At 36.9% G+C, this 11,835-nt stretch overlaps 2 protein-coding genes across 11 annotated transcripts; one reads left to right on the forward strand and one right to left on the reverse strand.

Annotated features, from left to right (window-relative positions):
* Window positions 1-766: 766 nt before the first annotated feature.
* On the reverse strand, window positions 767-3,982 carry LOC121747102 (SUPPRESSOR OF GAMMA RESPONSE 1-like). 2 transcript variants are annotated; one of them, XM_042141086.1, is made up of 6 exons: window positions 3,876-3,982; window positions 2,998-3,130; window positions 2,655-2,841; window positions 1,752-2,254; window positions 1,329-1,625; window positions 767-1,240 (listed from the first exon to the last, which is right to left on the reverse strand). In XM_042141086.1, the coding sequence occupies exons 1-6, from the start codon at window positions 3,881-3,883 to the stop codon at window positions 1,178-1,180; spliced, it is 1,191 nt and encodes a 396-aa protein (XP_041997020.1). In that variant the 5' UTR covers window positions 3,884-3,982; the 3' UTR covers window positions 767-1,177. The 2 variants fall into 2 exon arrangements, with proteins under 2 accessions (XP_041997020.1, XP_041997021.1); XM_042141087.1 differs by having other exon boundaries at window positions 3,810-3,975.
* Window positions 3,983-5,462: 1,480 nt separating this feature from the next.
* Window positions 5,463-11,492, forward strand: LOC121748916 (probable lipid II flippase MurJ). Of its 9 annotated transcripts, none has more exons than XM_042143487.1 (17): window positions 5,463-5,854; window positions 5,946-6,007; window positions 6,465-7,192; window positions 7,580-7,640; window positions 7,725-7,792; window positions 7,936-7,987; window positions 8,155-8,219; window positions 8,295-8,361; window positions 8,458-8,503; window positions 8,691-8,702; window positions 9,188-9,276; window positions 9,397-9,453; window positions 9,860-9,983; window positions 10,426-10,592; window positions 10,677-10,749; window positions 10,817-10,946; window positions 11,013-11,492. In XM_042143487.1, the coding sequence occupies exons 3-17, from the start codon at window positions 7,176-7,178 to the stop codon at window positions 11,191-11,193; spliced, it is 1,209 nt and encodes a 402-aa protein (XP_041999421.1). In that variant the 5' UTR covers window positions 5,463-5,854; window positions 5,946-6,007; window positions 6,465-7,175; the 3' UTR covers window positions 11,194-11,492. The 9 variants fall into 9 exon arrangements, with proteins under 9 accessions (XP_041999421.1, XP_041999417.1, XP_041999419.1 ...); XM_042143483.1 differs by having other exon boundaries at window positions 6,465-6,529; window positions 7,150-7,192; window positions 8,295-8,503; XM_042143485.1 differs by having other exon boundaries at window positions 8,295-8,503; window positions 11,022-11,492.
* Window positions 11,493-11,835: the final 343 nt, after the last annotated feature.

The raw sequence follows: 11,835 nt of genomic DNA on the forward strand, positions 1-11,835 counted from the left end.
TGTTCTGTGATAACAAGGCATCCATCAGTATATCTGAGAATCCCGTACAGCATGACCGAACGAAGCATGTTGAAGTCGATCGACACTTCATCAAAGACAACATTGAAGCAAAGATTGTGGAACTACCGTTTGTCAGATCAGAAGACCAGCTAGCTGATATCCTCACCAAGGCAGTGGACTCTCGAAGCTTTCACGAATTATTGGGCAAGTTAAGCTTGGATGATCCCCTCACTTAACTTGAGGGGGAGTGTTGGAAAGAAATCAAGAAAGAATCAAATCACAAGCAAATATTCACGGAGATATGAAATTAAGTGTGATTACCGTGTAATAAGGAAACGAGTACTAGGGTAAATCTTACCATAATTTGTATAGGCTCCTCTATATAGAACATTGTAAATCTGTGGAAATATTCAAGTTGAATAAGAAAGATAGCCTTTAAACAAGAGGTATATAAAGTATAAACGAGACATAGGGAGTATGTTCTTTAAACTAATTTTCTATCATCTGTTAGTGTCTTCTTGCACAAAAACGTTGTTTATCTCACAATTATCTCATGAGCTTGTAAACTCAATTATTCATACATTTTTTTTATTACTTATAAACTCTTGAGATATTACATATTATAAGCTCTTCGAAAACAAGCTTTGCCAAACACCCTCTTGGTCGGTTGCTAATCGCGCTACTTTTGCAGTGAAGCCAAGCCGGCATGAATAGACATACAACTATGCAGAGACAAGATCATAGTCAACCATAACAAACCAACAAATAGTACAAAAACAATGTCAATGATATTACAAATGCAGAGAAAAAAGTTTGACACATATAATGCATCAATCTTAGAGAGGGACTGCAAACAAACAATATTGTTTTTAACATGATTACATACATAGTTTGATAACTAAGATCAGCTGATAGCTATGGAAGTTCAACAAACTCGACAAAATGAAAGTGGGCCCACAAATAGTTTAATAACCAATATTTTACTATGTTGTTGAACCTCCAGCAATCAGCTCTGGTAAAACTGAATGCAATCGATGGTAACAAGCCTTGAAGCTAGGTCTCATCAGGCTCAAGTTTGTCTTCTGTTTTTGCTATTTTTTGATTAGTTGACATCTTCCTGCTCTTATGAGGGGATCACAAGAGGTCTGTAGTCGTCAAAAATGGGACGGTTCGTGTCCTAATACAGTAGGTCCAGCATATCGAATACGCTGTCTTGAGAGGGAAACTCTAACTCTTGTGACTGAGGAATAAAAAGGACAATTTTAGCCTACGAATTGCGAGATAAATGTATGATGTTAAAGATTCATAAGAGCAGAGGATGGGCTTACATTGAAATCTGGTGGAGTATCAAGATCTATGTTGTCAAGCTCGCCAATTCCACTGCAGCCATTGGCATCTCTGTCGTGCACAGCATTTATGTCACAATTTACTTGGGTTGAGCAAGGGTTTTGTGGTTCCAATTCACCAAATGCATCATAGGATTCTATTATTTCGTTGCAGAATAAGGGCTCCAGAAGAGTTGCATCAACCGCTTTAGTGTTTCCATCCAAGCAAGTACTGAACTCAACATCTTCCAACCGAGAACCATAAGAAGCATGATATGGTTCCTTGAGATGCTCCGTTTCCTGCTCAACAAAACAATTAACTCTCATGAGAAAGAAACAAGAAAATGTGAGAAGATACAATCAAATAATAACATCTCTACAAATTCAATGAAAATAAATAAAGTCACAAAATATAAAGATGCCAACCTGAAGGAGTAGTGACTGAAGGAAATAATCATTTGAGAGGCAATCAGAGTAGGGAGTTTGGTCCAGACGAGGAGGGTCAGGAGTAGTTGTCTTAGGAGTCATTGGGATTACGGGAACAGCCTTCACATTAGCTTCTTCCTTCAGCAAAGTAGGATTTTCATTCTTGTCAGTCTCCTTCTCTGGCTGATGAAAGATTTTTGAGACCACATACTCTCCCTCTTTCTCGTCTTCATCACTCCCAAGATGGTACTGATGCATAACCCAATTGCATTTCTCGGGCTTGCATCCCCTCTTTGACGTCTCATAAAGAACCATGATTTTCTTAAAACCTCTCTGGATTCCATTCTGCATCACTGCTTTGGTTTTTCCGGTCTTGTGCCAACGCACGCATGAGTTAATTGTCCTTTCTTGATCCCCAACTCTACGGCGCTTCCTTCTACCACTAGCATAAGCATTGGTTATTTTATAGAAGAAATGGACACTGCTTCCATCTCTTTTGACTCCTGAAAACATCAGGATCATCAATTCATTAGAATCGTATCTAGACCATCAAATGTATGACTCATACTATAACACACCCTTTTCGCTTCAATCGTGCGAATGGAAAGGGATGTGTGCGACTCTAAAGCCATAAAAACCATCTGAATCTTTTGATGATCTTAAAGACTGTACTCAACAAGAGCTTTTAATGGTTTTCCATATATTAAGATGCATTACAAAACTGTTTCCTCGTTGCTTCCTGCATTATATAAATGAGTAATGCATCACACTCTTAACCTAATCTATTAAGCAACATTAAAATTTGGGACTTGAATTCATCACATGTCAATGATGATAGATAATCTAAAGAGGATATACAAACGTCACCAAATTATCAAATGAAATATTAGGTGCCTAACTAACCAGGAAGATTTTCTGGATGAGTACAACATATCCCCCCTTCATCATCCAAAGTTGGGATGAATTCATCAATGAATAAGTGGGGCTCCGATTTCCCCACACCTCGTTTTGCAGCCAAATGATCTAACAGCTCCACATCGGATGGATCAAATTTTACACCAGCAGGAAGGCCTGGCCATTCATAAGAAATCTACAAGAAAAAGTCATGAAACTCAATCTCTAATTAGTATAAAGCCAAGAAGAAGCAATGTAACTCCATAGTCTATCCCACAACATGCTCCAAACAGGATTGGCATATAAACACTACACAACCTAATTGATGAATGGTCAAAATAAAGCTTCTTACATCACTGTTGTCCATTAGATGGTCGCAGCTGGGGCATCGGGTATTCGCCCCACAATCTTTAATCTGACAAGCAGCAGGAAGACCAGCATTGATCACCTTCTTCGCGAGCCCCCGACTATCAATAAGCCACGACCTGCATCACTCAGCATTGTTAACAGCAACACATAGAAATGTGAGTCATAACACTGCACTACAAAACCACCTAAAATTACAGGCAGACGATATAAAATCAATCAGCCATTTGTCTGTTCTGATTAGGAAGAATGTGAGTAAAAAACTAGCAAGCATTTAAGAAAGAATCTGTCATCATTCATTTTCCCTATTCCGAATATAAAAAAAACACCACCTTACTGTTGATTCCATATATTGGTCTCGAATTAAAGAAGTCGGCCCTGATTTTAATCTTATGCAAAACGCCTTTATCCGAACTAGTAAATGTTACTTTCACTTGAGTGTAAACCATTTTGTTGCCCAAACAAGAAACAGCGCAAGAAAAACATCATCGGAAATCAAACCCCTCGTCCACTGAAACAGATAAAAAAATTAGGGGAAAAAACTCGAGCCCGCATGAAAAGTTTTCCTTTTTCCTCAAATAATAATCCGTGAACTCCATATAAGCTCACTGAGCTCAAAACCTTAAAACTGGAAACGAGCAATTTCAAACCAAAAATACCCTCTTCCTTACACACACACACACACACACAATGCATATATATAAGTGTATTTTTGGCCCCCATCATGCAATTTGAACCAGGGCCAGAAAAGTTTAGAGTTAGATGAACATTCTGTTGGTTCCAAGATTGAATTTTTACCTATCCATTCAAGAATTTAGAGCATAAAGGATCAGGTATTAAATCAAAATTGACATCCCGTAATACCTAGCCATGGATAAGGAAGAAACCGGGATAATATGTTACGTTATCAGATGACAAAATGCATTCTCATTTGAAGTTTCGAAGAGGCTGTTGGACGACCGATGCTTTCCCCTTTTCTACACTCGGTTAAGTAAAAGCGAGTGTGCAATGAGCGGGAAAACCCATATCAATAGGCTCGGAGTTTCCGCGCCTGGTATTCGAAAAGGAGTCTAGCTTCGGATGGGACCCAAGTTGACTGAACCTGACTCCGAGCCTGGGCTACTGAAACAGACTTGCTGTCCAAGCTAGTAATGAAATTTGATGTCACTGGAAAGTCTATTTTACCCTTTTTTATTTGATTATTACTAGTACTACTATTGAATAAGTAGTGTAGACATTCTACCATGGAATTTAATATTTGGCACTTGGCAGTAATCTAAGAGCTGGATTTATTGCTGGGATACTATGCTCTTTAATTATTACTATTATGGAGTATATTCCCAAATACTCCTCCATCCCATAATAACTGTCACTCTTATTATGAGCGCAGATTTTAAGAAATGTAAATGAAAAGTTAATTGGAAAAGTTGGTTGGAATGTGAGACTCATTTTTTTATATTGATTTTATAATAAAATATGAGGGAAGTGAGTTAGTGGAATGTGATACCTACTTACCATTTAAAGTGCAAATGAAGTGTGACAATTATTGTGGGACAGACCGAAATGGAAAATAGTGACAATTATTATGAGACGGAGGGAGTATTTGCTGAGATTGAGAGGTTAGTCGTTTGTAAGTAAATGATTTTTTTAAAATTAGATATAAATTTCATGATATTTTTATTTTTCCATTATAAAGAATATCGTTCATATTAAAACTAACAAAGATTACATGTGATATCGTATTATCATCTACATAGTGAAAGTATGACAAAACAGTAGAAGTACTTAAAAGTTAAAACCACAAACTCCTTATTTCCACAAGCATAAAAATTAGAATAGAATACCACAAATTTTACATTTCATGCGTTATTTTATACGGCAAGTCAATCATTGTTATCTTCCCTTATATAACTATATCAATATGACTTTTATCTTATTTGCTACAAACTCAAAAAATGGTTTAATATATCATAAATATTTCACATGTGCTCACGTAGAATAAGTTTTAACCGAAGATGTCTTATTTAGGTTGGATTAGAAAATAACATACAAAGCATAAAATTTATGATATTTTGAATCAAATTGAAAGTTCATGAAAATGTTCATAATCATGCCAAAATTTGAAATTGTAGTAAACAATATTATTTGTACATAAAGAGGATGTTCAGTTTGCAAGATTGTATCCGATATTAAATTTGTAGTGTGTTTTAGTTTATGAGATTCAATCCCACAACTCAATCCTAGATGGATAATCATGGGATAATTAGTCATAGTTAACCCCATATGACTAAAATAATCTCAAAATTTAATCATTGATTATATCTTAGTATTATTTTATTATGGAAACTGAACCCCACCAAAAGACACAAACTTTTCGTCCTTTCTATCTTTCACCTAATTTATGTTAATTTATCTTTCTATCTTCTCTTACACATCATCAAGGAGTAACATTTGAACGGTTTAACATATGAACAAGCGAACCGGCTCGGGTTACAGCTGCCAATATGAGCGCCGGCAGCCTGGGTTAATTCATTTTGTCTCTGCGCATTTTGGCGCCAACCAGTATAAAACACGCCGCCATTCTCTCGCATTGAAACTCACTCAATTTCAACTCAAATCAGAAATGATCAAAGCGCGAATTGCGTTCGATCTTAGTTTTCCCACCGATTCTCCGCTCCAGAATCCGCCCTCGCCGATTGGCCGCCCGTCACTGCGGTTCTCGCAGGCGGAAGCATCTCCTCGCCGATTCAGAGGAATTCAAATCGCATTTCGCGCGGAGAAGTCGCTTAGTTCTTCGCCGCACAAGGATGACTTCTCGCATGCTCAAGTCGTAGTACCAACAGGTTCGCGCATTGGGGAACCCCAAGTTTATTATCTTCAATTGCTGTTTATATCTCGCGTTATGTATTAATTAAATTGGCGATTAATGTATAGGTGATAAATCAGTGAGTGCTGCTACGTTGGTAGGCGTGGCTACTCTTGTGAGCAAGATTTTGGTAATTTCCATGGGTAGACTAGTCGATATCTAATTTAGCTAAGTTTTGATTCATTTATATGGACTCAAGCTCAAAATTAGTTTCACGAGCCTAAACAAATTTTGTAGATTTATCTTTAAATTTTGAATATGCACTATTTTCATAGTATCAGCGATTTTCTTATAACAAAATCGTAACTAGACAACTAATATACTAGTGCTAATCAAAGTGAGAGAAATGGTAATCGGTAAACATTAATTAATAGCTTTGAATTATCGAGCTAGCTCACATGTACATCACTTAGCTTTCATATGAGCTAAGAAGTGGAGTATCGCAAGCTTCCTAAGATCAATTATTTATGTTTATGGGCTTTACTAAATGAGCTCAAATGAGCTTTTCGGTGTTTCGGGGAATGCAATTTCTTTCTATCTTTTGCGTCTGCATACTTGTAGTAACTTATTTGCGTGTATCAATGCAGGGATTGCTTAGAGAGGTCATAATGGCTTCAGTTTTTGGTGTTGGCCCTGTTGCCACCGCTTTCAAGTATTGTACTTTTGATAAATCTAAGTGTGTTTACTCAGTATATATCAGTTGAGGATTTTGTTAATATTGCGTGGAATGAACTTTATTTGCTTTGAACTTTGATGGTGATATTTCAGGTATGCCTGGGTTTTGCCTGGTTTCTCATCATCGCTTCTTGGTGGTTTGTTGTTGTTTCAAAGTTGTTCGGTCTTAAATGATCATGTGAAATTTCTTGGTCTTATTACCTCTTTTGAATTGCTGTTTATTTGAATCAGATATCATTGAATTTTGCATGGATGGGAATTTCAAATGTCAAGGGATTTAATCAGATATCATTGAATTGCTGCTTATTTGAATACAGTGTGGATGTGAAGCGCATGCCTTTGTGACCTTAGTGCATGAGAGTGGCAAGGGATGAATTTCAAATGATTATTGATTAGTTTTCCCTTATCAGGATTTAACAATGGCTTGATTTTAAATCTATCTTTGGGTCATTAAATATAAATGGATTATTATAAATGTGTACGGGAAAGTCATAAGGGATCTGGGAAAGTTCAACTATAATGCCTGGTAGATTTTCATTCTCCATACAGATATGCAAATACCACCAACTATTTCTGACTGACCTTTTTTCTATGCAGGTGTAAATGGCCCTATACATATTATCATGTCTACTACTTTAAGGTATATATTCTCCCTAAACTGCATATTTCCATCTGATATGTTTAAAAAACTTTGTTACATTTGTGATGCTTACTCGTCTTGCCATATTGGAAACATGCAAAACCAAGCCTTATACTTTTTGAGTTTTAGTGAAGCACCACTATTCATGTCTCTATGGGATGTGTGATCATTCTCTTGATTAATGGATATAAACTTGTAATGCAGAAGAATTTGATAGGGAATATCAGTTATTATATTCTGAATCTATATGCCTTAAAGAGTAATACTCTCAGTCTCCTATTTCGATTATTGTGCCCAAAGCATTAGACTAAATATTGGTCTTGTCTGTTTGAAGATGCTTAATATGTGGTTACTATTTTGGCATTTTTCAAATTGAACTTTGATCAGTAAACTGCCAGAGGAGCGAGGAAAGAAGCTATTTCAGCATCTGACCACCATTATGTTTCTGGTTTGCTAGTTCACATAATCGCAAGTTCCTTTCTGCGTCGAATACACTCATTACTTGTTCCTAATGGCCAGTAGTTACATGCAGGTAGGGGGTGTTGTGGGTGCTTTTGTTTATATCTTCCCAGATTTTGTAGTTCAAATTTATGCACCAGGGTAAGATAAAATAATACTAGTCCATACAGTAAGCAGGCTAGAAGTATTTATAGTTTAGTTAATTCTCACTACTTCATATATGGACAAGGGTCAGAAGTGTGCTACTCTGCTGACTGCTTTTGTTGCATGGTATCACTTTGCAGTTTGTGGATAATGGCTGAAGGTCAAATCATAAGGGAAATAGCTATCAAGCAGGTAAGGAATATATTACTTCCCCTTGCTGTAGAAAATGCTGATGCTCTCTAGCAATCATACCACCTACTCACTGTTGAAAATTTTTCTTTGCAAGTACTGCTGAAGTGAATTTGGATCTTTCTACAGTTTCTATTAATTGTTCTTCTCTTGTTATGTTCCATTTTCAGCTTAAAATGATGACGCCATGCATAGTCCTTGCAGGTCCTGTTGGACTTGGCTTTGGATACATGAGGTATGCATGTTTCTTAGTGGTTTTTCATAGCTTGTATTATCTAACATCTACTGTCCCACCCTTCAACCCACTCAGTGCACAAGGAAATGATGTTCTCCCTTGCATTAGCCCCGCTTTGTCCAGCTCACTCGTGATTGCTAGTGTAAGTGATGACATTGAACTATTTCTCTTTCTTGCCTGGGCATGCTATCCAAATTATGTCTATACAGGATCTAGTAATACTAACAAACACTTGCAGTGTCTCGTTTGTGCTCTTACCAGCAGATTGAATGGCTATTTTTCTGGTAAGTTTCTTTTATGCTTCTCAAACCTTGCTTACGACCCCCAGGTGTACCTTCCTTCATGGTTCCTGTTTCTCTCTTTAGGTGCAAGCCTTCTTTCATATGCAGTTTCCATTGGATTATTTCTCCAGTGCCCAAATTGCATCATTTACTGATCTTTTTTTCGCATCTCTTATTCCGGGTGCTGCAGCCGGTCTCTCATGTAGGTGATTCTCCCATGTTATTTCTAGCAAGATTTTATTCATTACCTTGATGTGTATACACACGCACACACACAATCAAGTGAAGTCACAATTCTAAAAGTAAAATTTTGACAGTTATCATGTGGTGAAGAATATAGCTATCACACATATAAAGTTTTCCTACAATATTGCAGATGATAGAGAAATTTATCCTGTTGTTAAGAAGCAAGTTAACACGACAGAAATCCTACTATGGTGAATGTTGGATATAGTTGGGCAAGCACATATATTGTGATTCATTTTGGTATTATTAACTCTTTGTATTTATACTAACAGAAGTTCCAGTGGCTGAAAAATGTATCCTTGGATGATTTTCAGTTTTTACCTCAAGCCAATATGATTTAGAGTCAGCTATGTGATTAGGCACCTGGAACTGTGTTCTCTATAGTTCATTTTCCACTGGATTTGACTTCCATATTCACAATACATTGTTGATGCATTTCAGATGCCTATCTTTTGGTCATAGCACCACTGGGTGCTCTTTCAAGTATCACTGTACTACCTCTTGTGCCTAAGTTTTCCAAACCAGTGAAGGTAGTTATAAACTGCTTTCCTCTGAATTATTCATCATTTTCTGTTTGTCTTTTTATTTTCCTTCTCTTTTTCTTCTTCTTTTTCATCTATTAATCTTTTAAATGATTTATTCCATGATAGACGTCATCATGGGAAAGCTTGGCCAACGATCTAGAAAGAGCTCTGCTGCTTTGCATGGTAGGCCATTGTCAATTCTACAACCATTTACCTATTGAATAGAACATCTACCACATTGGCTTGATTACCACATAAAGTCTATGATCCCATGTATACAATAATTTTAGTTGTCTCTACTGTCAAAATAATAAATAAAAAGAACAGTTAACTATAAGAACTTAGACTTCATTAATTCAATGTAAGCAAGTTTGACCTGAAGAGTTGCATTGCCAATGTTTGAAGATGGTTAATGGCAATTTTCTTGGGAAAGGCCTGTTAAACTGGTTTCTGTTATTCAGTATGCAATTTAAGTTGTGTATCTTTAGTATTTAAGCATTCCATATCCTTGCTTCTATCATAATTCTTCAATAACTGAATGTCTTCCTGGTCCATCTTTAATTCTGGTACATGTCTGCCTATGGTGCAGGTACTTCTCTTGCCCATTTTTTCAGTTATGCGTAGCTTGGTTGAGCCAATCATCCATATCTTGTTTGAACGTTGTGAATTTGATTCTTCAGCTAGTGCTCTAGTATCCAGTCTCTTCCTGGCTTGTGAGTGTCAAGACGAACTTATCCCTTAGCTTTATGACATTATTTATATGTTGAGCATAATTAATGTATATATTTTGACTATATGTTTGTGTTCATTATTGTACATTCGTAAAATCTTTCCTGCAATTACGAATGTAACTTTTCTGATCTAGTTTAGAATCAACTTTTAGATTTTCTAGCAGTTGTCATTTGATACGAAACTTTTTTTTCTCTAAAATGAAGATTGCCTTTTAAGGAAACGTGGAGAAATTTGAGTTTCTTCATGTCTCCATTTGTTTAATCCTGGTCTATAATCCCGTATTTGTTATTCAGGTTTTTTCAAGAAAGACTAAAGCTTCACAGTGCAACTTATAACTAGCAACACTTCATGTCAAATATTAAAAAGTTCCCTGAATGTTTTATCTCAGCCATCGAAATTTCTGATACAGCTATTTGAACACAGATTCTCTTGGTACACCTTTTTTCATCGCTAAAGACTTGCTGGTAGCAGTTTTCTACGCCCTTGGAGATGGAAAGCGTCCTTTTCTAGTGAGCGCAGGTGCCGTTGCTTTGAATGCGGTTCTGGATTGGCTTTCAGTTTCTAGATTCAATCTTGGAGCAAAGGGACTGGTAAAGGATTTCATCTAATCTTGGAGCAACCATAACTGGTGTGTTTAAATTTCATAGTGTTTTAACCAGTCTGCATTTATGCAGGCACTGTCAACATCCTTTACAGCTGCTCTGTCCGTTTTAATCTTGTTTCATCTCCTTAAGAGGAAGCTCTCCGGTATAATCCACAACTCATTTAATATGACACTCCAATTACACATATGACTATGGTGCAAATGTCTCAGGACTTTCAAGTTATGCTGCAATGATTTATCCTACTACACTGCTACTGATTTGCTGCATCACATCAAACATAACCACCTCCGTTGCCTACAACCTTATGCACGTGTCAGTGGCTTCCACCTTACTTTCAAGGTCTGCTCCTTAAGTATTAAACATAGTTGTTCTCTAGACATATATTCTCTTCTCGTCGGTTTTCAGCAACAATAGGTACAATCTGATGATGGAGCTATTCACTCTATTGATGGCTGGTGCTTTTGGACTTATTGGCTTCTTCGTTCCGGCTGTACTCCTACACCTGTGTGGATTTGAGCTGGCGCGAGATTTGTATAGAATGCTGATTATGCCGCAATCTCTCACACCAATGACAAAGTCATTCTGATTCAGAGGAGATGCAGGCATATTTGGGATGGGATATACAGGTGTCCGATAACCTCAGAGGCTCTGAGCTACTCTCTGGCCCACCAACGGCTTGTGCTAAATTGTATGTATTGAGTTGGGATGGATTCAAGAGTTTTTTGGGTGGACATGTCTTCTGTCTTTGCAGGCAGAAACATTAATGGAGTTGGAAACTCACCTTTACACAGCCAATGCTGGCTAATAACTGTAATCAAAATGTTTTAGGGTGACAGCAGGTAACCTTTTTTTTTTAAAGTGAAATAGTATAAATCTGAGCAGTAATTTGGCGCAGAGATGACGATTTGCGTGGATGACAGAGGTGGCACTAGGGTTTAACCCCATAGTCGCGGTGGCAAACTCTAGGGCTTTGCCTGGTTCGTGACTTTTCAGTTTTTGATCTTCTTTATCTCACAAACAACAATATAGATATTTTAAATCTCTGTTTTTATCTTGGTTTTATATTAGCAACACCACTTATATTTCCATCTTGATTTTATGATAGCAAGACTACCAATGTTCTAAGGACACCTATCGTCATGCTCAGTGATGCAAATAGAACAAAAGTGACAACATGTACCAAATAAAATCAAAATATAAAATTGATGACCCAACTTGTAAATGTAAG

The sequence above is a fragment of the Salvia splendens genome, chromosome 9 (genome assembly GCF_004379255.2).
Source record: "Salvia splendens isolate huo1 chromosome 9, SspV2, whole genome shotgun sequence".
In the NCBI taxonomy this organism is placed as follows: domain Eukaryota; kingdom Viridiplantae; phylum Streptophyta; class Magnoliopsida; order Lamiales; family Lamiaceae; genus Salvia; species Salvia splendens.

What these genes read in the sequence shown, in the direction of transcription:
- LOC121747102 (XM_042141086.1), bottom strand. An exon ending in ATCTAATGGACAACAGTGAT is followed by an intron (nt 2,842 to 2,997) that starts GTAAGAAGCTTT and finishes TTTTTCTTGTAG; the next exon opens with ATTTCTTATGAATGGCCAGG. An exon ending in TCATCCAGAAAATCTTCCTG is followed by an intron (nt 2,255 to 2,654) that starts GTTAGTTAGGCA and finishes TGATGTTTTCAG; the next exon opens with GAGTCAAAAGAGATGGAAGC.
- LOC121748916 (XM_042143483.1), top strand. An exon ending in GTTCAAATTTATGCACCAGG is followed by an intron (nt 7,793 to 7,935) that starts GTAAGATAAAAT and finishes ATCACTTTGCAG; the next exon opens with TTTGTGGATAATGGCTGAAG. An exon ending in ATCTTGGAGCAAAGGGACTG is followed by an intron (nt 10,593 to 10,676) that starts GTAAAGGATTTC and finishes GCATTTATGCAG; the next exon opens with GCACTGTCAACATCCTTTAC.